This window comes from Microcaecilia unicolor, unplaced genomic scaffold (genome assembly GCF_901765095.1).
Source record: "Microcaecilia unicolor unplaced genomic scaffold, aMicUni1.1, whole genome shotgun sequence".
In the NCBI taxonomy this organism is placed as follows: domain Eukaryota; kingdom Metazoa; phylum Chordata; class Amphibia; order Gymnophiona; family Siphonopidae; genus Microcaecilia; species Microcaecilia unicolor.
Window position 1 is genome coordinate 123471 of NW_021963077.1, and position 25132 is coordinate 148602.

General features: G+C 41.8%; 1 protein-coding gene across 4 annotated transcripts in view; it reads left to right on the forward strand.

Moving 5' to 3' along the window:
• LOC115458896 (heparan-alpha-glucosaminide N-acetyltransferase-like) overlaps positions 1-25132 on the forward strand; it is a 94299-nt gene that overhangs the window by 50391 nt on the left and 18776 nt on the right. For all 4 annotated transcript variants that reach the window (XM_030188737.1, XM_030188738.1, XM_030188740.1 and 1 more), the window contains exons 12-15: positions 3639-3760; positions 16900-17026; positions 17741-17827; positions 24833-24910. In XM_030188737.1, the coding sequence (XP_030044597.1) occupies positions 3639-3760; positions 16900-17026; positions 17741-17827; positions 24833-24910 (414 nt within the window). The remainder of the gene's footprint in view (positions 1-3638; positions 3761-16899; positions 17027-17740; positions 17828-24832; positions 24911-25132) is intronic.

Below are 25132 nucleotides of genomic sequence, written 5' to 3' on the forward strand. Positions count from 1 at the left end.
TTATGCGTTTTACATGTCTTTGCCATTTAAACCCCTTCTGTTCCCGCCCCCCAGAAGGCACCATTTAGGGTCACATGGGTAATCAACGTTCAGCGCTTTAGTGAGAGAGCACTTCTGCCCCGAAAGTTTGCAGAACGGTACATGACCACCAGATATGCCAATACGTTCCCACTGCTTTCCCACAACGCCAACACTGATCATTAGCATCAGGATGCATCTTTTTCACTCGATCTGGTGTCATCCTTCTTAAGTTGGTGTCAGGCTTCTTAATTTGTCAGATCAGCATTTTTCATTAGGCCACACCCTAACAAGAGTGAAGCAGCTCTCCATACTTGGGATTACAAAAGCTCCCACTTTCTACCTGAATGAACTGAAGACCATTAGCATTCTTTCTTTTGACCCCATAGAACTAGCAATGCAGTGACAAAAATGTTTAATTTCCAGTTGAGTAGCAGAATGCATTTCCTAATGTACCTGACCAAGCTTTCATAGAAGGGCATTTTAGGGCCATGGTGTACTTACTATTCTGATGCCTACCTTTCTGGAGAAGATTAGCAAGATAGCAATTTGCAAATCAGATTAACTTTGATGTGGCCTCTTTTGAGATGGTAGTTTTGGACTGTCTGTCGTCCAAGTTCTCTTTGAGAGGTACAATTCAATATTCTTTTTTTTTTTTTTTTTTTTTTTAATTTTATTTTATTGAGTTTTATAATACATTTAGTCATATAACTTAAATGTCGGAAAAAAGGAAATAAAAAATATCAAAATATTGCAAATCATGAAATAATCCAAGATACATTTAGACCACAATTTACCAGGCAAGAAACAAGGAAAAAGAAAAAAGAAAATACAACAATAGTCTAAAGAGCGGTATCATGCAAATACCCGCAGCCGAATATCAGCGTGTCAAACCTATTGAACATTCAAGGTTGAATTTCTCTACTTTCTCTAGAATCAATAAAGACCTTCATTTTTTGGGGATCAAGAAACATATATATTACTGAGTCAATAGATATAATGCAACGACATGGAAATTTTAAAACAAATAGGGCACCTAAAGCAGTAACTCTAGGTCTCAATCTCATAAATTCTCGTCTCCGCAATTGAGTTTCTTTATTTAAATCTGGATATATACGAACTTGTTCTCCAAGAAATTTTTCATTTAAATGTTTGAAATATAATTTGAAAATGTTGTTTCTATCAAGTTCTATCGCAAATGATATCAAAAGGGTTGTCCTCTCCGTCACAGTGTCCAGTGAATTCTCCAAAAGGGCTGTTAAATTTTCAAGGTGATTTTGGGCAGCCAGGGGGTCCGGTTTCTTAATCCCAGTTAAGTAATAGGCCTTATTGATAGGTGGAAAAGCCTCTGCAGGAATACAATTCAATATTCTTATTTCCAAGGCCAAGACTTTATAATTTTGGATTATTTTTTATTTATTTTTTTTAATATAAAGAACACACATGTACAGCTCTGAAAGTTAAAACAGGGATCTCCTAGTAAAAGCATGTTCTTGGCCTTTGGCGACTGTTGTGTTCTCCAAGACAGCCCCGAGTTAGAGGGTTCCAGTTATGTGAGCATGATGAATCCAGTAGCGTAGCCAGAGTTTAATTTTTAGATGGGCCTGGAGGTGGGCTGGGTGGGCACAGGCCTCGCATTTCCTCTCCACCTGCTACCACCCCCCCCCCCCCGCCCGCCGCCACCGCATTTCCTCTCCACTCGCTACCCCCCCCCCCCCGCACATGGTCAGTTCTGGTCATTTTTATTGACCTGAAGTGCCGTTCTCCCTCCATCACCTGCGATTCCCATAGCCAGCTTTCTGCCAGCGCGCGTCGTCGGGGCCTCTTCTCAGGCACGTCCCACCTACTCTGCAACTTCCTGTTTTCCGCAAAGGTGGGACGCAGGAAGTTGCAGAGTAGGCGGGACGTGCCTGAGAAGAGGCCCCGACGACGCGCGCTGGCAGAAGGCTGGCTATGGGAATCGCCGGTGCTGGAGGGAGAACGGCGCTCCAGGGCAGTAAAAGTGAGCACACCACACGGACGGGGAGAGCGGGCAGAAGAGGCTGGGCGGGCCTGGAGCAAAAGTGGCTGGGCCTGGGCCCGTCCAGGCCCACCCCTGTCTACGGCCCTGGATGAATCTGCTTGTCTTCTGAGAAAGTAAGATTGCTTACCTATAACAGGTGAGACAGATTCATCCTAATCCTATTGAGAGGAGAAGCTGCCCCTTTTTTTTTTTTTTAAAGCTTGGAGGTGTGGTAACTGAGTTGCTACAGAACCACCACTGTGCAGACGTCATACACATGTAGTGAAATGTTTTAGCTCTTAAGTGGAAGTGCTGGAAATTTTGCTCTTCTTGGGAAGCAGCAAAAAAGAGAGGGGGTCTACAAGTACACAAAATAAAGTAGCAAACAAAGCACAAAAGGGCCTTCAGAGCTGGAACAATGGTACAATCTTTAATGAAATGGACCCGACACTCAAAAGCGCCTGCCTCAGGGGTCAAACTAGTATTCCTTTAGGTGGGAAATAACCCAAAATGTTCTTTTATAGAAATGTTTTAGTGTCCAGCAAATTGTACCAGACGCTCCCAAATGCAGTAGTGCGGGTCAGAATAAAACCGCCAAACCAGCTCTGAAGGCCCTTTTATGCTTTGTTTAGTCTCTTCTTAGGGACACATCTCGAGGTCAGCTTATATTTCTGCTGATCTGCTGTCTCCAGAGAATATCTGTTATAGGCAAACAACTATTACCTTACTCCCACACCCTCCTACTTCTCCTTCCCCCCCTATTCTCTCACACCAAATCTCCTGACTAAAACAACTCTCCCACCTATACTACCCCTTCTCTTGCGATAACAAATAACTACTATACTGCTACGCTAAGACAACGCTGCTACAGATTGTACTTCTGTCTGTAATTCACTGAAATTCTAACTACTATGTAAGCCGCATTGAACCTGCCATGAGCGGGAAAGCGCGAGGTACAAATATAACTTAAAAATTCATGTGGGCCCCAGATGATGAACTAAGTAGGAGACCTCAACTCCCCCCATCATCACTACTTTACCCACATCCTGCCTCTCCCACCACCTGTCTTAAGAAAGTGACCACAGAAACATTTATTGCATTCAGCACAGAGTTCTGCGTTATGGGATGATCAAAGACCCCCCAGTACTCTGCATTGATTTCTGGTTTAACAGGAAGCTCACACAAGAAGAGGAAACAGGGCCTGTGAACTGCTGGGCAGTGGGTCATAGTGGAGGTCCAGAGTGAAGGGGAGCAGGCCTGTTTCTGACCCCCATTCACTGATGTGATTTTTATTTGGGGTCCCGATCCACAGTTGGAGAGCCACTGGTGTAAATAATTTGCTATCTAACACAATTGTGTTGTCATTAGAGTAGTAGTGTTGTCTAGTATGGATGCATTTAATACAATCAAAATTGAGAATGTAATATGCACTTTAATTTGGATAGTCATTTTAACTGTCTTGTTATCAGTATCACACATTTAAAACAGCAGTACTCTATTCTGAACTTTAAGGGCGCAAGGACTATCGGTTTTCATAGTTTTCAAGTCTTATTTCAGATGCATTGCACATGTTATTTCTGCATTTCTGGTTAAGTGGCTGTGGTTCTTTATCTTTCAGGGTGGGGCTTGGGCCCCTCTCCAGGACGTTGTCATGTACTGGCCTCAGTGGATTTTGGTCATCCTTCTGGAAACTGTTTGGCTGTGTCTGACCTTCTTGTTACCAGTACCTGACTGCCCACTGTAAGGAAGCTAGATCCTGTTTCATTTTCAGTTTTTCCAACTCCTTGATTTCATTTTTCCTTTTTTGAAGCAGCAGCTTTTAAAGTATTTCTCACTTTTGTGCCTTGCATTACCAATATACTGTAACTCTCCTATCATATTCCTTCCTAAAGGAAAAGTCCATAGACCGTTATTAAATTGACTCGGGGAAAATCCACTGCTATTTCTGGGATAAGCAGCATAAAATGTATTGAGCTTTTCTGGGATCTTGCCAGGTATTTGTGACCTGGATTGGCCACTGTTGGAAACAGGTTGTTGGGCTTGATGGACCTTTGCTCTGTCCCAGTATGGCAATACTTATGTATTTTTTAGGCTTCTAGCAATCGTCCGGTATAATTTGCAATCGTTCAATTCTGTTTCCTGTATATTTAATGTTTACGTCTGCCTTTATTGCAGCCTCTCTTTCGGGATGCCCTAACTTCTCTGTTTTGATAATATCATTCATAGATACCCCAGTCCAAACCATGCACTCATTAGCAACTGTCAGCTTTCCTCCAAATTCTAGTTTGAAAGTTGCTCTATCTCTTTTTTTTAAACATTAGCACCAGCAGCCTGGTTCCCCCTTCCCCAGAATATTACCCAGTTCCGAAAAAAATTAAATCGCTCCTCTCTGAACCTTTGTTTAATCTGTGCATCGAGATTCCAGAGCTCTGCCTTTGCCTTGGGTCCTGTACATGGAATGGGGAGTGTTTTTGAGAATAAAGAGAGAAGCAAGTACTTGACAGACTTAGACAAATGAGAATATTTAAGGCAGTGGGGCCTGATGCAGCACACTTCACAGCTCTGTTTAACTCATCTTTGGAAACGGTAGAGATTGAGGAATTGGAGGAGAGCAGATCTGGCGCCACATGTGGGAATAACTACAGTTCTTTGAATTAATTTCAAGAGAGAATAAAGGAAACTTTTAAACATAAGAATAGCCGTACTGTGTAGGTATCCTGCTTCCAACAGTGTGGCCAATCCAGATCACAAGTACCTGGCAGAATCCCAAATAGCAAGATTCCATGGTACCAATCTCAGGGCAACCAGTGGCTTCCCCCGTGTCTATCTCAATTGCAGACTAAAGCTTTTTCTTCCAGGAATTTTTTTAAACCCAGATATGCTAACTGCTGTAACCACATCCTGTGGGAACAAGTTCCAGAGCTTAACTATTCTTTGAGTGAAAAAACATTTTCTCTTATTCATTTTTAAAGTATTGTCATGTAAACTTCATTGCATGTCCCCTAGTCTGTATACTTTGTGAAAGAGTAAAAAAAAAATTGATTCACTTTTACCTGTTCTACACCACTCAGAATTTTGTAGACCTCTATTGTACCCCACTGCCTCACCCCTCATCAGGTGTTTCTTTTCCAAGCTGAGGAGTCATAACCTCTTTAGCTTTTCCTCATACCAGAGGAGTTCCATCCCCTTTATCATTTTGGTCACCCTTCTTTGAACCTTTTTTCAGCTACAATGACGACAATACTCAAGGTGAGGTCGTACCATGGAGCAATACAGAGGCATCATTCCTTTCCTAATAATTCCTAGCATCCTACTAGCTTTTTTGGCCACCGCCACACACAGGGCAGAAGATTTCAACATATTGTCTACAATTGACACCTAGATCTTTTTCTTGGGTGCTGACTCCCAATATGTATCACTTTGTATTTATTACACATTAAATTTCATCTACCATTTGGATTCCCAGTCGTCCAATTGCCTAAGGTCTTCCTGCAATTTTTCATAGTCCGCATGTGTTTTAACGACTTTGAATAAGTTTGTGTCATCTGCAAATTTGTTGTTAAATTTCCAGATCATTTATAAATGTTAATTAGCACCGATCCCAGTACAGATCCCTGCCTCACTCCACTGTTCACCCTCCTCCCCTTAGAAAAATGGTTATTTAACAGGTACCCTCTGTGTTTTGTCTATTAACCAGTTCCTAATCCAGAAAACAACATTGCCTCCTATCCCATGGCATTATAATTTTCTTAGGAGTCTTTCATGAGGGACTTTTAACAAAGTTTTCTGAAAATCTAGATACACTACATCAACCAGCTCACCTTTATCAATGTGATTATTCATTCCGTCAAAGAAATGAAGCAAATTGATGAGGCATGGTGAATAAGATCGAAAATACTATAATGCCTTTGTATTGCTGCATGGTGCGACCTCATCTTGAGTTTTGTGTTCAGTTCTAGTTGCCGTATCTCAAAAAAGATATAGTGGAGTTAGAAAAGGTTCAAAGAGGAGCGACCAAAATGATAAAGGGATGGAACTCCTCTCGTATGAGGAAAGGCTAAAGAGGTTAGGGCTCTTCAGCTTGGAAAAGAGATGGACGAGGGGAAATAATGATTGAGATCTACAAAATCCTGAGTGTTGTAGAATGAGTAGATGAATTTTTTTTTTTTTTTTACTCGTTCCAAAAAACACTAGGGGACACTCGAGGAAGTTACATGGAAATAGTTTTAAAACAGGAGGAAATATTTTTTCACTCAACGGTTAAGCTCTGGAACTCTTTTTGCCAGAGGATGTAGTAACAACCATTAGTGTATTTGGGTTTAAAAAAGGTTTGGACAAATTTCTGGAGGAAAAGTTCATACTCTGCTATTGAGACAGACATGGAGAAGCAACTGCTTGCCCTGGGATTTGTAGTATGGAGTGTTGCCACAATTTGGGTTTCTGCCAGATACTTATGACCTGGCTTTGGCCACTGTTAGGAAAATAGGATACTGGGCTAGATGGACCATTGTTTTGACCCAGTATGACTATTCTTATCTTCTTAGGCAAGACTTTCCTTGGCTGAATCCATGCTGACTCTGTCCCATTAAATGTTTGTCTATGTGTTAAGTCATTTTATTCTTTATAATAGTATCTACAAGGATTTCACGCTGCTCTCTATTTCATTAGAATATGTATTTTGTTTGACTCAATTCCATGTCTAACATATAGCATAACCCCCATCCCCCCCCCCCCCCCCCCCCCCCCCCCCCCCAGTTTGAGCCACTTTATTATTGGGATGTAATTTGTACCCTGTTAATACAATGTCCCATTGATTGTTCTCTATCCTCCAGGTCTCTGAGATGCCTATCTACATCTTCATTTTGTGCTATATATTCTAGCTCTCCCATTTCTTTAGGCTTCTAGCATTTGTATACAGAGACCCTTCAGATTGTGTTTTACCTGCATTTACAAGCTGCGTAGAAGTTGACGGAAATAATTTGCTTCCTTTACTCTGCTCTCAATCCTGGCTTTGTTTCACCATTGTTGAAACCTCTCTATTGGGATTCCCTAAATGTCCTGATTTAATGGTATCCTTCAAGGTTCCCCCATTGTGAGCATATGCTTCTGAGCAACTCTCGCCCACCCCCCCCCCCCCCCCCCCAATTCTAGTATAAGAGCTACTCTATCTCTTTTTTACATTTTTAAATGCTGGTATCAGCAGCCTGGTTCCATCTTTGTTAAGATGGAGTCCATCCTTTTGGAATAGCCTCCCCCTTTCCCAGAATATTGTCCCGTTCCTAACAAATCCCTCACCCCTGCACCATTGTCTCAATTGCGCAATGAAACTTCGGAACTCTGCCTGTCTCTTGGATTCTGCACTTGGAACAGGGAGGGTGGCCACTGTAAGACCGATTTAAAAAAAAAAAAAAAAAGGTTCCAGAGGAGATCCAGGAAATTATAGACCGGTGAGTTGATGTCCACGCCAGGCAAAATGGTAGAGACTATTATAAAGAACAAAATTACAGTGCAAATTCAAAAGCATGAATTAATGAGATAAAGTCAATATGGATTTATTGAAGGGAAATCTTGCCTCACCAATCTACTACATTTCTTTGAAGGGGTAAACAAACATGTGGATAAGGGTGAGCTGGTTGATATTGTGTATCTGAATTTTCAGAAGGCGTTTGACAAAGTACCTCATGAAAGACTCCAGAGGAAATTGGAGAGTCATGGGATAGGATGTAGTGTTCTATTGTGGATTAAAAACTGGTTAAAAGATAGAAAACAGAGAGTAGGGTTATAAATGGTCAGTATTCTCAATGGAGAAGGGTAGTTAGTGGGGTTCCCCAGGGGTCTGTGCTAGGACCGCTGCTTTTTAACATATTTATAAATGACCTAGAGATGGGAGTAACTAGTGAGGTAATTAAATTTGCGGATGACACAAAGTTATTCAAAGTCGTTAAATCGCGGGAGGATTTTGAAAAATTACAAGAGGACCTTACGAGACTGGGAGACTGGGCGTCTAAATGGTAGATGACGTTTAATGTGAGCAAGTGCAAAGTGATGCATGTGGGAAAGAGGAACCCGAATTATAGCTACGTCATGCAAGGCTCCATGTTAGGAGTCACAGACCAAGAAAGGGATCTAGGTGTTGTCATTGACGATAGGTTGAAACCTTCTATTCAGTGTGCTGCTGCGGCTAAGAAAGCAAATAGAATGTTAGGTATTATTAGGAAAGGAATGGAAAACAAAAATAAGGATGTTATAATGCCAATTGGGCTCATTTTTGAAAGAGAAGGGCGCCCATCTTTCGACACAAATCGGAAGATGGGCGTCCTTCTCCCAGGGTCGCCCAAATCAGCATAATCGAAAGCCGATTTTGGGCACCCTCAACTGCTTTCCGTTGCGGGGACGACCAAAGTTCCCAGGGGCGTGTTGGAAGCATAGCGAAGGCGGGACTGGGGCATGCTTAACACATGGGCGTCCTCAACCAATAATGGAAAAAAGAAGGGCATCCCTGACGAGCACTTGGCCAACTTTACTTGGTCCATTTTTTTCTTGCGACCAAGCCTCAAAAAGGTGCCCGAACTGACCAGATGACCACCGGAGGGAATCGGGGATGACCTCCCCTTACTCCTCCAGTGGTCACTAACTCCCTCCCACCCTAAAAAAAAAAAAACTTTAAATATATTTTTTGCCAGCCTCAAATATCATACCCAGCTCCATGACAGCAGTATGCAGGTTCCTGGAGCAGTTTTAGTGGGTACTGCAGTGCACTTCAGGCAGGCGGACCCAGGCCCATCCCCCCCCCTGTTAAACTTGTGGTGGTAAATGTGAGCCCTCCAAAACCCACCACAAACCCACTGTACCCACATGTAGGTGCCCCCCTTCATCTCTAAGGGCTATGGTAGTGGTGTACAATTGTGGGGAGTGGGGCTTGGGGGGGGGGGTTGGGGGGCTGAGCACACAAGGTAAGGGAGCTATGCACCTGGGAGCTTTTTCTGAAGTCCACTGCAGTGCCCCTAGGGTGCCCAGTTGGTGTCCTGACATCTCAGGGGGACCAGTGCACTACGAGCGCTGGCTCCTCCCACAACCAAATGGCTTTGATTTGGTCGTTTCTGAGATGGGCGTCCTCAGTTTCCATTATGGCCGAAAATCGGGGACGACCATCTCTAAGGTCGACCTAAATGTGGTGATTTGGGCGTCCCCGACCGTATTATCGAAACGAAAGATGGCCGCCCATCTTGTTTCCCTTTGTGGGGACGTCCTGCGAGGACACCCTCAGGAAAGCTTGGGCGCCCCATTCGATTATGCCCCTCTTTGTATTGCTCCATGGTACGACCGCACCTCGAATATTGTGTTTAATTTTGGTCGCCGCATCTCAAAAAAGATATAGTAGAATTAGAAAAGGTACAGAGATGGGCGATGAAAATGATAAAGGGGATGGGACGATTTCCCTATGAGGAAAGGCTAAAGTGGCTACGGCTCTTCAGCTTGGAGAAAAGGCAGCTGAGGAGATATGATAGAGGTCTATAAAATAATGAGTGGAGTTGAACGGGTAGATGTGAAGCGTCTGTTCACGCTTTCCAACAATACTAGGACTAGGGGGCATGCGATGAAGCTACAATGTAGTAAATTTAAAACGAATCGGAGAAAAACTTTCTTCACTCAACGTGTACTTAAACTCTGGAATTGGTTGCCAGACAATGTGGTAAAGGTGGTTAGCTTAGCAGGGTTTGATAAAGGTTTGGACGGCTTCCTAAAGGAAAACTCCATAGACCATTGTTAAAATGGACATGGAGAGAATCCACTGCTTATTTCTGGGATAAGCAGCATGAAATGTTTTGTACTGTTTTAGGATCATGCCAGGTATTTGTGACCTGGATTGGCCACTGTTGGAAACAAGATGCTGGGCTTGATGGACCTTTGGTCTTTCCCAGTATGGCAATACTTATGTACTTATGAGCATTTCTAAAAATGCTGCTCTGGAGGATCTGGATTTTAGCTTTCTAGCTCAAAGCCCAACGCTGCTGTTTACTAAGCTGCACAGCAGTGCCAACACAGCCCATTGCGTGACTTAGTAAACAGGGGAGTAAATTTGGCTTCCTTCCTACATTTTCTTATGTCATTGGTACCCATATAACTATTTTTGTTTGGTAATGTTTATATTCTGTTTTGTTTTCAGTGCACTTTTAAATTTCATTAACCAAGCAAATATAACAATAAATTAAGGAACAATTTCCATAACAAAGTACACAAAAAGATTTGGACAGATTCCTGCAGGAAAAGTCCATAGTCTGCTATTGTCAGACATGGGAAGCAACTGGTTGCCCTGGGATTTGTAGTATGGAATGTTGCCACGATTTGGGTTTCTGCCAGGTACTTGTGACCTGGCTTGGCCACTGTTTGGAAAACAGGATACTGGGCTACATGGACCATTGGTCTGACCTAGTATGGCTACTCTTATGTAATTACAAGCCCACATCAATGGAGAGACCAAGATAAGGAAAATTAACAAACTAAATCAAAATTTTTAAAAATGAAGAAATGAAACCTAAATACCCTGACTAACATCAGATCTTTATAACACGTATTAACTAAGGGTGCCTACCAAGGCTGTTAATAAACGCCCTAAGCTGCTGAACAGGCTCAAAACATATTTAACTAAATGTAGTATAACCACACTTTTACATGGATAAGTTCAAAAGAACAGAGCACTTATTTGAAGGACTCAAGGTCTAAGAACAAGTAATTGTTTGTTTACTTCCTCTGTGTTTCTCTAGCTACATTAGGAAAAACCTGAACAAAGCAATTCAGAAATGAGACCTTTTGGTGTTAAGGGTTGATTCCTTAGAACATATTTCCAACTGCTCACAGTGCCTGTATAGAAACAGGCTCAATAATATTCACCTCAGAAGTTTCCAAATTTGCTGAAATATCCAGGGGATCTTCTGTAACATGACCTTGAGAAAGTTCCTCAGACTTTTTTTTTTTCTACAATAGTCAAGAAATATGCCTTTTTAATTGGAGTTAAAGAATTAGAGGGAACTTTCAGAACTTTCTAAAGAGATTTTTTAAATATGTATATCCCTCCAAGTAACAAATGGTGATTTGGAAAACTAATTTATCTCAGATTGGCACGCTTTTCTACATTGTTTAAATTTTCCACCTTGTGTCTCAAAACAGTCAGGTGACAGGTCTTTAATTACTGCAGCTTCTGTCCCTTGAAAAATTTGAATTCTGGAGTCCTGATGCAGTGTGGTTTGAAATTGAGAGAACTCTGATGCTAAAACTGTAAATTTGGTTTCATGTGCTGAAACTTAAACTTTACATGGTAATCTGAAGAGACAGGGTGGTACCCAAAGAATGCATAGCCTCCCAAATGATCTCAAAAGTAAAAGCTTGGGGGAAGGCTGACAGTCGTTCAAAAGCACATGGTTCGGAACAAGGTATCTTTCAAAGATATCACCAAAACAGGGAAGATAGGGTATCCCGATAGGTTGCAAAAGAGACCATAGTAGATCAAGTGTCTTTAAATAAAAAGCAGACAAAAATTTGCAAATTAGCACTGTCAACTGTTGAGCAAGATGTAAATAGGAACAACAAACATAGTTTGAAATGTCTATATGTGAATGCCAGAAGCCTAAGAAATAAGATGGGAGAGTTAGAATATATTGCACTAAATTAAAAATTAGATATGATAGGCATCTCTGAGACCTGGTGGAAGGAGGATAACCAGTGGGATACTGTCATATCGGAGTACAAATTATATCATAGTGATAGGGTGGATCGAATTGGTGGAGGGGTAGCATTGTATGTTAAGGAGGGCATTGAATCAAATAGATTGAAAATTCTGCAGTAAACAAGACACATCTTGGAATCCCTGTGGATTGAAATTCCACATGTAAAGGAGAAGAGGATAGTGATAGGAGTGTACTACCGTGCACCTGTCCAAGATGAACAGACGGATGTAGAAATGTTAAAGGAAATTAGGGAGGTTAACAAACTGGGCAAAATAATAATAATGGGTGATTTCAATTTCCACGATATTGATTGGGTAAATGTAACATCAGGGCATTCTAGGGAGGTAAAATTCCTTGACAAAATCAAGGACTTCTTTATGGAGCCAACAAGAGGAGGAAAAATTGTAGACCTAGTCCTTAGTGGAGTGCATGATCTGGTGCAGGAGGTAATGGTGATGGGGCTGTTTAGTAGCAATGATCATAATATGATCAGATTTGATATCTGCTTTGGAGTAAATACACACAGGAAATCCAATACGTTAATATTTAACTTTCAAATATAAAATGAGAACAATGGTGAAAAACAAACTTAGAGGAGCAGCTGCGAAGGTTAAAAATTTACATCAGGTGTGGATGCTGTTCAAAAATTTCATCTTGGAAGCCCAGGCCAAATATATTCCATGTATTAAAGGAGGAAGGAAGACCTCTGCCTTCCCCAGATCCAGTATCGCTCACTACCTTCCTTCACGCAGATCCAGCAGGGCTTTCCCTCTGCCATGTCCAGCCCTCTCTGATGCAACTTCCTGTTGTGAGGGCCAGATGTAGCAGAAAGAAATCCCCGCAGTGCCTGTGTGAATTGCAGACGGCCTGAAAATGTAAGCTGCAAGAAGTACACCTGGCAGTAGGAGAAGAAGGAGGAAGCGGAAGATTTAGGACCTGCGGGAGGGGAAAGTAGGGTGTGATGCTGGATTGTGGGCCGCGGGAGGGAGGTCAGGATTTGCTGCGGCACCCCTGAGAGTTTGCTGCAGTGCACAAGGATGCCGTGGCGCACAATTTGGGAACCGCTGGTATAGACTGAAGGCAGGACAGGCACACAGGTCCAGAGGTAGGTAGTCGGTGGCAACAGAGATGGTGTATTGATGGCTGTCTTTTCAGAGTCCTTATATTGGATTTAACAATTGAGAAATATGTATCCATGTATTTGTTGCAGTGGTCCATTCATTTCTTTCTTCCACATCTTTTGTGCCAAGACTACAACATTTAAGGTCTAGTTCAATATTTCCTTGATATATCAACAGTTTATTTATTTATTTATATATTGCATTTATACCCCACATTTTCCCTCCTATTGGTAGTTTCAATGTGGCTGACAGTGGAATTAATAGAGAACAGGTTACATGTTAGAGACAGTTTGGTGTGATCAGAAAGTTCAGGCAGAGTAGACCATGTAAGAGTAGTTCAGTTCATGGATAAGGGTGGTGGTCTGTTTCTGTTGGACTAAGTGTTGTTCTCTCGGAGGAGTGTTTTGAAGAGGTGTGCTTTCAGGTGTTTTCTGAATTGTAGGTAGTTGTTTATGGATTTTATGTTTTTCGGTATGGAGTTCCAGATTTTGGTGCAGACATAAGAAAAATGTTGTGTAGACGGTTTTGTATTTTATGCCTTGACATTTGGGGACGTGAAGGGTTAAGTAGGATCTTGTGCTCTTGGTTGCGTTGCACAGTGGTAGGGTAATTAGGTCAGACATGTAGGCTGGGGTGAGGCCAAAGATGATTTTGTAGGCCAAGGTGCAGATCTTGAATGATATGTGCAATTTAATGGGTAGCCAGTGTAGGTTTTGAAGCAGAGGTCTTGCGAATCGATTTTTTTCAATACATAAGTCTTGCTGCTGTATTTTGTGCAGTTTGTAACTTCTTTAAGGTCTGCTCTTGCATCCTATGTAGATTCTTTTATAGTAGTTTACATGTGCAAAGATCATGGTTTGGACGAGGTAGTGAAAGACTTCTTGTGGAAAGTAGTTTTTTATGTGTTGGTTTCCACATTGTCTGAAACATTTTCTTTATAGTGTTTGACTTGTTTGTCAAAGGATAGTTCATGATTTATGGTGATTCCTAGGATCTTCAGGTCGTCTACTATGGGAATAGTTGTTCCCATTGCATTGATGGATGTAAAGAAATCAGTATTGTATGGTGATGTATCAAGCAGTGAGTTTTTTTTCCTCCTTGTTTGTTTGAAATATTATGCCCAGAATTCCATGAGATTTATGCTGTCTGTGTTTTTGGAAATAATTTTGGATATAACTTTCTTGAAGGGTATGAAGATGGAAACGTCATCTGCGTATATAAAAGGGTTGAACCCTTGATTGGACAGGGATCTTGCAAGGAGGATCATAGTGGAGAGAGTAGTGAGCCCTGGGGTACTCCACATTCCGCTTTCAAGGGGTTGGAGATAGTGTAGTTTAATTTCACTTGGTAGGATCGAGTGGTCAGGAATCCTATGAACCATTTAAGTTCTTTCCCTCCTATTCCTCTTTTATCAGGTATTCTTTGCAGGATGTTGTGATCGACCATGTCAAATGCACTGGACATGTTGAATTGTAGTAAGACTATTGTGCTCAGTTTCGATTTCATGTTTGAATTTTGCTAAGAGTGTGATTAGTACCATTTCTGTGCTGTGATGGGTCCTGAAGCTTGATTGGGATTCAGGTAGAATAGAAAACTTGTTGAGATAGTCAGTTAGCTGATTGGCTATGATGCCTTCCATTATTTTAGTTGTTAGAGGTATGGAAGCCACTGGTCTGTAATTTGAGGTATCATTGATATTTTTCTTGATATCCTTTGGGATAGGCTTGAGGAGTATGTTGCTGTTTTGTTTTTGGGAACTGGCCTTCTCTGAACATGTAGCTTAGATAGGAGGTTGTTTGGAGCAGGTGTCAAGTGTGCAGAGTGTGTTGGAGAATTTTCTTATCACTTGTGTTGTCGTATCATTGGTAAAAGTTCTGTCTGCTGGTGATTCCTCTGGAGGGTAATGGAGTTCGTCTATTAGTTTTTCAAGGTGTTAGTCTATGGAAGGGTCTACCTTGTTGATGATTTTCTTTTAGAAGTAATTGACCAATTCGTGTGCTGGTGGGGGGTTATCGTTCCCTGTAGTGAGGGGCTTGGTATTTAATAGGTTATTTACAAGTTTATAGAATTTCTTCATAACATTGTAATCTGAGTCTACTTGTTATTTATAGAATTTCCTGTTAGCCTGTCTGATTCTATTTTTGTACCTTTCTGTGTCTCCCTCCAGGCTGTGATTGTGTCTTCGTTTTTGTTTTTCTTTCAGGTTCGTTCTTGTCTTTTGCATTTGACTTTTAGCTCTTGTAGTGTTTCATCATATCATGGAGCCAGTTTCCTTTCCTTTATGCTTTTGGATTTCATGGGGGCTATCTCATTTAGTATGGTGGTACATCTTTTGTCCCAGTCTGTTATGAAATCCGCTGATTCTGTTTGGGGTGACCAGTTATTGTAGAGAGAGGACCGGGATTTAGTTGCATCAACTTTTCCTTGTGAGTTATGAATGGGTCATGATTATGTTGGGGTAATTCCTAGTTCTCTCCAATAGAGGGTCATGTTTAGTTTGACGTGGTCGGACCATGGAGTTTCCGTCCATTTTTGGTTTTGTATGGTAAAGTCCTGGTTGATTGAGGATCTGTATGCTAATAGGTCTAAAGCATGTCTTTGTAGCGGGTTCTGGTGGCCATTGGAAGTCCCAGAGGTTAAGGCATTCAATGCTATTCCTTGTGTTTTCAATGTTTTGATTTTCTAAGTGTAGGTTAATGTCTCCTATAATCAAAGTATTGGAATTGGTTGAGCAGGTATTAAAGTCCATGAAGTGTGTTTGGGCCATTTTCCAGTTTCCTGGAGGTCTGTAGAAAAGTACACAGCTTAGTTGGTTTTGTAAGGTTTTGTCACTTATTCTAACTGAGGCAGTTTCGAATTGTGGTGTTATGGATTCTGTAACAAGTTCCACTATGAAGAAGGATTTGTAGTTGAATGCTATGTCCCTTCCTTTCTTCCCAGTTCTGGTCTAGTTTAACATTTTGTATCCAGAAGGGCATAGGTCTAGGATTATGGTGTCATCTTTATTGTGGATCCTCGTTTCATTTAGGAAGATCAGTCATAGGTCTTCATCCAGTATCCAGTCTTTGATTGTTTCAGTTTTATTCACCACTGATCTAGTGTTGATGTGTAACCCACTGGTATTGGGAGATAGTTATCATTGGATAACACGGCTCTAGGGGTTTTCACTAATTGACATCTGATTGGGTTTTGGGTTTGGCTAGTTTCCTTTTTGGTTGGGTGTTGTAGAGTGTTTCTCTTTTGTTGTATGTGGGGTTGTAGTTTTCAGTCTTTGGACTGAGGTTTACCTTGATGGAAGGTGATGTGTCTAGTGGAATGATTCGAGCTGAGGAGTATTGGTATTACACTACTATCCACCTCAGTAGCCCTATATGAGGGCTACTGAGGGTGGATAGTAGTGTAAGGATGGCTATGCTTAGAAGTTTGGTGACATTCATTTTGTCCTTGTGTTGCTAGGATCTGGGACTTGACCAACCCTAGTAGTCCTTGCTAATTTGTAGAAGGTTTAGGCAGTAAGGTCAAATAGAGTCTAGTTGCTAATGTTATGGCAGGATTTTGTTGCACAAATTAAATAGCAAAAGAGGGGGTCCAAAAGTACATAAACTAAAACAGCAAGAAAAAGCACAAAAGGGCCTCCAAGACTGGAACAATGGGTACAATCTTTAATGAAATGGACCCGACATGGGCTGTGTTTCAGCACAGAAAAGCACTTGCCTCAGGGGTCAAACCAGTATTCTTTTTAGTTGGAAATAAATATCCCAAACCGTCCTTTTAAAAACACGTCTCAATCAGCAGCAGATTGTACCAGATGCTTCCAAATGCAATAGTGGATTCCTATGAACTGCCACATTTTCCCAGTAGTAGAGGAAGTTTGTGGTGGTTTATAATGAGATATAGAGGGCAAAGGGCTAGTAGTGGGCCCAATATATTTGTTTACTTAGAGTAGAGTAGTTTATGGGCCCTTTTCAGCAGTGTTTGGAATTAAATGAATTTTGTATGTGTTCAAATTGGAGAATTTTTTTCCCCTTAACAGAGGTTACCTTGGTCCTGGTGGCATTGGTGACTTTGGGCAGTATCCGAATTGTACTGGAGGAGCAGCTGGTTATATAGATCGTACTGTGCTGGGGGAAGAGCATATTTATCAGCACCCATCTTCTAACGTGAGTACATTTGACCTGTGCATAGACTTGTATAGTTCATTTCTCAGGCTCTGATGTGTCTTAGAATTCCATATTAGCACTAAACTACCAGAGGGCTTCATGTCCCTTTCTTAGAGTATCTGAAGCGGCGGCTACCATACATTACATATTTTGTATGTATATTTGAACTGGATTGAATTTAATCACTGAGGGGCTCTTTTTTCTAAGCTTCGCTAGTAAATGGGCCTAGTGCATTCCAAGGCAGATCTTTCCTGCACGCTAAGCCTTTGTCTAAGACAGCAATAAATTTGGCCTTTTTTCTATTTGTTGATTTTCTAGCCATACGCTAATGTAAGCATTAGTGTGCGGCCATTTATAAAAATTAGAAGGTAGTAAGGGCTTCTGTATTACTGACACAGTAATTAGTGCGTCGGTAATGTCAGTGTGCTAGCTGAATAGCATTTCCACGTCCATTCTCCAACCATGACATGTTTCCAAACCAATTAAAAAAAAATAAATACTGTGCACTTAGTCTCATTATCTGCACATACTGACGCAGAACATTTTAGCACATCTCACGTTAGGCTTTTTTTTTCCTGTTTAAGTGTGCACTAGCGCTTAAACAGCTTAGTAAAAGAGACCCTCAGGTTTTTTTTTTTTTAGTGGAAATGTATTTCTAGAAATTTCTGGTTTCTTGATATATATATATTTTTTCTTTTTTTCTTTTTTATCAAGGTCATATATCAGTCAACTGTGGCCTATGATCCAGAAGGACTTTTGGGAACAATCAATGCCGTTGTTTTGGCATTTTTGGGACTTCAGGTATTTTTTTTTTTAATTTATAAGATGTCTTTATTGAACATTGGTAAAGAATACAAATTATATGCAGCTGAGAACCAAACATTATACTATATCAGTCTCATATTAAAACAAACTTAAAATACTTTTGGTTGGGACTTCAGGTATTTTTAACCTGTTTTACCATAGACAGTATATTGCAATCAGTGGCATTCTTTGAAGCCGTCAAACTTTTAAGGAATGAGACTTGAACAGCAGGAAGCACAGCATGTGACTTTGAAAATCATTTTAGAGTTTGTATAAGGTGTAGCTTATAGTGGACAGTAGCTGAAGAAAATATGAACTGGTAACCATGTTCTAGCCTGAGTAGGAGTCTTCCACCTCCATTGCTAGTAGGGGGTGGTGTTTCAATATTATGTTTTCAGTTGCTGGGGACAGGAAAGTTCCTTGGAGTCCTGCAGAGCTTGCCTGTCCCTCACTATTAAAAATGTAATAGGGAAACAATACTCCCTGTTGGCAGGACTGAGGTGAAGGGTCCCGCTCAGCTTAGAGGGAGCAGTGACTGGTATTGATATAATCACATGGCTTGTGACAGGAATTCAAGACCATTTTATTAGGCAGAACAAGACAATGCCACTTTAATAGACTCGTATATTTTACTGAGGACAGCTTTAGTAGTCCCAAAAGCTAACCTCTTAAACATTTGTATCGTAAACAGTAAGGTGCTTGCATTAAGATTTTCTTCTCACAAAATGTAATTGCTTTTTCAGCAATAATTCATTATCTGCTATTTGTGTCACTTTTTTTCAACTAACAGAACTGAAAGCATGTTGAGAAAATTTTAAGATCTACATCAAACTGCATACATTTAAACATACATGTGTGGATAGCATTTGAAAATAAAACAGGAGGTAGCAACACCAGAAGGAATCCAATATTTGTAACAGTATTTGAAGTGACAGCAATTAATGTCTGAAATAAGGCCCAACTGATAGTAGCGTAGACCAAAGGAACATGAACATTCGGTCATTAATGACTATAAGTTTTGTTACATATTTAAAGAGCCAGGGGTATATCTTGAGTGGTGGACTCATGTTCATTTTTGAACTGAACGCTGCTTCCATGAACCAGGGTTACAGTAGGTTAGGTGCTAGTTTGATGATTAACAGTAGGAACTTTATAGGGTTAATGCTGATATTAAAAAGGGTCTATTTCTAATATATGCAAGGTACAGGTCTTTGGTGCTGGTACAACTAGGTGGGCTTGTGACATTGTGTTCAGAGTGAGAAGGTATGATTGGCGTGAATTATTTGCAAAGGTAGAACAGTGCACGTCCTTTGAAGTCCTTCAAGGCTAGTACTAAGATTTTGAACTTGGCTCAGTGGTGCATTGGAAGCCAGTGTAGAGATTTTAGGATAAGGATGATCCTTCAGAATTCACTTAATTGTTCAACATCCTTCAGTTCAAATCCTGCTACAAGTTCTATCTATTAATTGAGGATTTTTTGGTCAAACTCGATCTATCTGTTCTTTCTAATTAGCAGTGTGTCTGAAATTTGCCATTTATCTCTCAAATCACCAAGAAAATGGTGTTATTACAACTGCTGGAAAACTTGCTTTAAACCTCAGACAACCTGGGTTTTTGCTTGGCCACAAAACCGAATCAGCACTGAGGGGCCCTAGTAAATGTATTTCATACCAACCTTGATGGAGGGAAGACTGCAGTCATAGTCCATGAAATGAGTGAATCTTCAGCTTGGTAGACTGTGCTTTCTTGATCTATAGGCTTAAGGATTTCGGTCTTGCAGTTATGGGCCTGAATTTTCACTTTTTCTCCTGGATAAACTTAACCTTCTTTCTGATCTAGAATACAGATATGTTAGCCATGCTTCTAATACCTTTTACATCTTGGGAATTTTGTTTGTTAGAAGCCAAACTACTGATGATCTTGTATTTTCTTTTCTTAATGTTATTTTATAAAAAAAAACAAAAAACACTCAAACAGTTGTTAATCAACTGCATGCTACAATGATACAATCATATAAATTCTCTGTGAGATTGTACCATAAACATACTCTTCTGTGTACATCATATGTGGCTTTCTATAAAAGGAAAACCACCCCATCCCCATCTTCCCATCCTTCCCCCCCCCCCCCCCCCCCACTATACCTTCCCCAGTATCTTCCTTTGGAACCCATAACCACTAGCATTTGTTTCTTCACGTCAGTCATGGGATTATGAAATCAGTAGGAATAATCCCTCTCTCACCTTTCCCTTCTCAAAGTCTTCCCCACCACCACCACCCTCGAAATAAGTGCTCAATATTACAAGTTTAACAATAAATTATGTGCACTGTAGAAGTAAACCTTCCCAGACAGGTCACCAAATCTGTTGAAAGGTCCACCAGGCTTTCAGTGAGCCCCACATAGCATCCATTCTTTCAAGCTTTAACAAATGATATATCCCATTTTTACAATCTGCTATTGTGGGCAGGTCCTGAATCCTCTCATTCTGCAATATACATTTCCTGGCTAAAAGAAATACCTTTTTATTAAAGAATCTGAAATCCAAGTGAGGACAGCATATCAAGGTATAGGCGGTGATCAACAGTGTCAAAAGCAGCAGATATATCAAGAAGGATGAGGATAGAATAGAGACCTTTGGGTCTGACCAGGAACAGGTCATTGGAGGCATTAGCAAGTGCTGTTTCAGTTGAATGAAGAGGGCGAAAGCCAGATTGAAGTGGATCAAGAATGGCTTGAGATGAAAGAAAGTCAAGACAATGGAAGTGAACAAGCATGTTCAAGTATCTTGGATAGGAAAGGAAGGAGAGAGATGGGGCGATAGATGGAAGGACAGGTAGGGTCAAGTGAAGGTTTTTTGAGGAGTGGTGTGACTATGGCTTGTTTGAAGACATCAGGAACAGTCGCAGGGGAAAGTGAAAGATTGAGGATATGACAGATAAAAGGGATGACAGTAGGGAGAGATAGTGCTAAGTAGATGGGTAGGAATAGGATCAGAAGAACAGGTAGTTAGTTTTGAAGATGAAAGATAATGTGTAGTTTCCTCTTCAGTGTTTTCAGAAAAGGAAGAAAAGGAAGCAGGAGTTGAAGGGAGGGTTGAGAGAATAGACTAAGGGAAGGAGAGGTGGAGGTGACTTGGTTGAGAATTCAAGTTTAATCAGACTGGAGGGAGGTCAGCAAGAATTTGAAATGTATGAAGTTAGCATAGGCATGGGATTTCCGCCAAAGACGTTCGGCAGAGTGGGCACAGGAATGTAGGTAGCGGATTTTAGAGGTCAGCCAAGGCTGGAGTTTGATATGCCTTTCAGAACGGGGAGTGGGAGGAATGAGAGTGGTATTATAGGAAGAGACAGCCTCATTGACGACTTTGATAACACAGTGGTTGAGAAGAGATTTGAAACACTAGAGGACAGAGTAGAAGGGTCAGTAGCTTGAAGATTCCTAAATGTATTGGTTGAGATTGGACGGGATGGGGGGGGGGGTGTTTATGTGTGAAAGTTTACAGATGATGGTCAGAGAGGGGAAGAGCTGAGGCACAGAAACTGCAGAGTGAACAGTTGGAGAAGAAGATAAGGTGAAGACAATGGCCTTTCTAGTGAGTGGGGGTAGTGGAGCACAGTTGAAGACTGAAAGAGGATGTTAAAGTGAGAAACTGAGAAGCATAAGAGTCAGAGGGATCATTAGCATGAATGCTAAAATCCCCAAGAATGAAGAAATGAGATGAAGGTTCAAGAAAGAACGAAAGCCAGGCGTCAAAGTCAGGGGGTCGATAAATGACTGCTACTCGGAGAGGCAGAGGAGTGAATAGTCGGATGGAGTGGACTTCATAGGAAGAAAAGCAGTGAAACAGAGGTGGAAGAAGAGGTTGAAATCTACAGGAGGGTGAAAGTAGTAGCCCGACACCACTTCTGCGGCCAACCAGGTGAGGAGTATGGAAGAAAAGGTGTAACCTCCATGACACAGGGACTGCGGCTGAAGCAGAGTCTTCAGGGCAAAGCAAAGTCTCAGGGCAAGCAGATGGAGAGTATGAGAGGTAAAGAGGTTTTAGATGTAGGAAAGACAGAGCACATGAGAAATGCAGGGAAGAAGGGGAGAGGAGAGGAACAGAAATTAGATTGGAGACGACATGGTGTGACCTGCACGAGTAGGATGAGAGCTGATGTGGAGGACCAACATTGGGATTGATATCCCTAGCGGTGAGCAAGAAGGAACAAAAGAGTATGGAGAAGTGTAGGAGAGGCATGATGACACTGACAAAGGCAAGATGTACTCAGATGGTTGAATGGAAGAAAAGAAATGTTGAAGATTGAGAGCTAAGAAGAAGGGACAAGACGAAAGAGATGGTGAGATGATGAAAGCAGAAGGAGGGCAATGTGTTCCAGCAGTATAGTATTTTCAGATGGAGAAAGAGATTAGGAAGGGACAGTACCAAGAAGAGAATGTGTACTGGAGCCATAAGTAACTGGGAGAAAATACAAAGTGTATAGAAAAAATGCTTCGTGCGCCATGAGGTGTGCAGCACCTGGAGCAAAGGCCCTGGGGGGTGGACCTGGGAGTTATCCCGGAGAAGGCTGTGAGGATATGCAGATGGACTGCAAGTATTCCATAGCACCTGGGAGGCAGCTGGTAGGAGTGCTTGGCACCTCCACCACACACCTCCCAGCCAAGAAAAGGCTTACCAGGGGTTAGGCCGAAGCCAGCATTCCTCCCACTGAGGGGTCACCTGATCATAGCCAAAAGGCACTTGGAAGCCCAGGGCACCTGGAGCACAAAGGCCTTGGGAGGATCAGGGTGAGCCTGGGAGTCACCCCGGAGATGGCTTTGAGGATATGCAGATGGGCTGCAACTCCTCCATAGCAGCTCTTGAAATAATTTATAAAATTTGGCTGAAAGTCCATTGGAGCCTGGTGTTTTAGCCTGCAGTGCCTATTTTATTGCCTCTAATGTACTACAGGCTGTAATATGTTTTTATTTTTGTTTGGACTTTGCTCATATCTTTTTCAGTAGTAGCTCAAGGTGAGTTATATTCAGGTACAATGGGTATATTCTCATCTAAAGATTGCAAGTCTTTGTCTCGGAATTTGGTTAGCTGCATAATCCTATATAATAATTTGCACACCCAACAGTCTATGTCTGGATGCCTGGGTTCGTAACGTCCATTCCCACTCATTGCCCCTGCCCTCGAGTCAAAACGTAATGATGTCAGAGGGCGGAACAATGATGGGGAAGGGGATGCTGGAGGCGAGATGATGTCAGGAGGAGAGAATCATGGGACATCGAGGGGAGGGAGGGAGGGAGGAAGGGCAGGGCAGAGGAGAATTGATGGACATGGGTGGGATGGGAGGACAGTCATAGGCGCCTGTGTAAGAGGCTTGGGGAGGCTTACCGTGACCTTCCCCTGTCTGCTGCCTCCCCCAAATGCAGGGCTGCCTGGCGCAGCAGCGCTGCAGTCAGGCAGCTCTCGGATGGTCCCTCCGCTTGTTCCCGCACTCAGCTCCTTGATCGACAGCCCTCCTTTCTGTTCCTCCCCCTCTTGCATGTGTTTAACCCTTTTACTTTCAGGCGCAGCAACGGCAGTGAATCGGACAACACAGCGGGCTTGCCTCCTGCTTCTCCCTTCCGTCACACAGTGTCCCGCCTTCTGCGATGATGCATTTCCTGTTTCTGCGAGGGCATAACACTGTGTGAGGGAAGGGAGAAGCTGTGTTGTCCTCTTTACTGTCGTTGCTTGCCCTGAAAGTAAAAGGGTTAACCGTGCGGGGGTTGGGGGGAAAGAAACCGAGAGGAGGGCAGAGAGAATTGCTGGACATGGATGGGAGGGCAGGGGGAGATGGCTGGAATTGAAGAGGAGGGCAAGGGGAGAAGAGATAGCTGGAGAGGAGGGGAGGGCAGGGGGAGAGAAGAGATCACTGGACAGGAGGGGAGGGCAGGGGAGAGAGGAAATTTGCTGGACGTGGATGGATGGAGGAGAGGGCAGGGGAGAATGGAGAGTTGCTGGACATGGATGGATGGAGGAGAGGGCAGGGGAGAATGGAGAGTTGCTGGACATGGATGGATGGAGGGCAGGGGAGAGAGGAGAATTGCTGGACATGGATGAATGAATGGGGGGCAGGGGAGGGAGGAAATTTGCTGGATGTGGGTGGATGGAGGAGAGGGCAGGGGAGAATGGAGAGTTGCTGGACATGGATGGAGGGGAGGGCAGGGGAGAGAGGAGAATTGCTGAACATGGATGGATGAATGGAGGGGGCAGGGGAGAATGGAGAGTTGCTGGACATGGATGGATGGAGGGGAGGGAAGTCAGGAAGGAGATGCACATAGATGGAGGGGAGGGAAGAGAGGAGAAATGCTGGACATGGATGGAGTCTGCGTACTCTTTATCTTTTAAAAAATACTATAAATAAAAATCACAAAAAAAGAAAGATTAAAACAAAAAAAACATAGATAAAACAATCCTTATCTCATACCCCTGGAACATATTACTCATTATACACCCTTCCCAATTATTACTTATTATGACAGAACATTTCTCCTAACGGTTGCCTTAAAAACATAATCACCATTACATGATAACCTTGGTAGCGCCCATTTCATTTGTGTGAGAAACGGGCCTTTTTTACTAGTGGTTAAATAAGATGATATATTGTTCTGAGATACCTGTTGAAGTAGATTAAAATGTTTTGTAATATTGGTAAATCAAGGTGGTTAAATGCTTCTTCTCCGTAACCACCCTATTTAATGTGAAATATGCTTACAAAATTGAGGGCCTGTCCTTGGGGTCACCAAATGAAAGTAATTCCCCTATTTTATTGCCAAAGTGATTGAACTTATGTTTATAGTAAAGATGATATTTAGTTGTAATCTCACGCACTTGAACATTACAGGCAGCAAGAGAAGCTTTAAAACTATCTTACTTGCCATTGTTAAAGTGGCAAACCTTTTTTTAAATTTTAAAATCGTAACATTCTGACACAATAATCTTGCATTTTTGTTTTTTTTTTAAATTTAAGGCTGGAAAGATACTTTTGTTTTACAAAGACCAGCACAATCAAATTATAAGAAGGTTTTTTATATGGGGCATCATAATGGTGAGTAGAGGTTGATTTGTTTACTTTTTTCAAGTGAATGCTTTCACTCTTTTCAAGAGCTGAAAGTGGTTGGCTGCAACTTTGAATGCCTTATTGTAAATGGTTGTCATAAATGGGAGGCCAGTTCTGTTCAAACGCAAAAACAATGTTTAAAAAATGTGTGAACTACAAAAATCTAAGCAGAGCTCTGTTTCTGTAGCAAAAAATCTTCATTATACAATA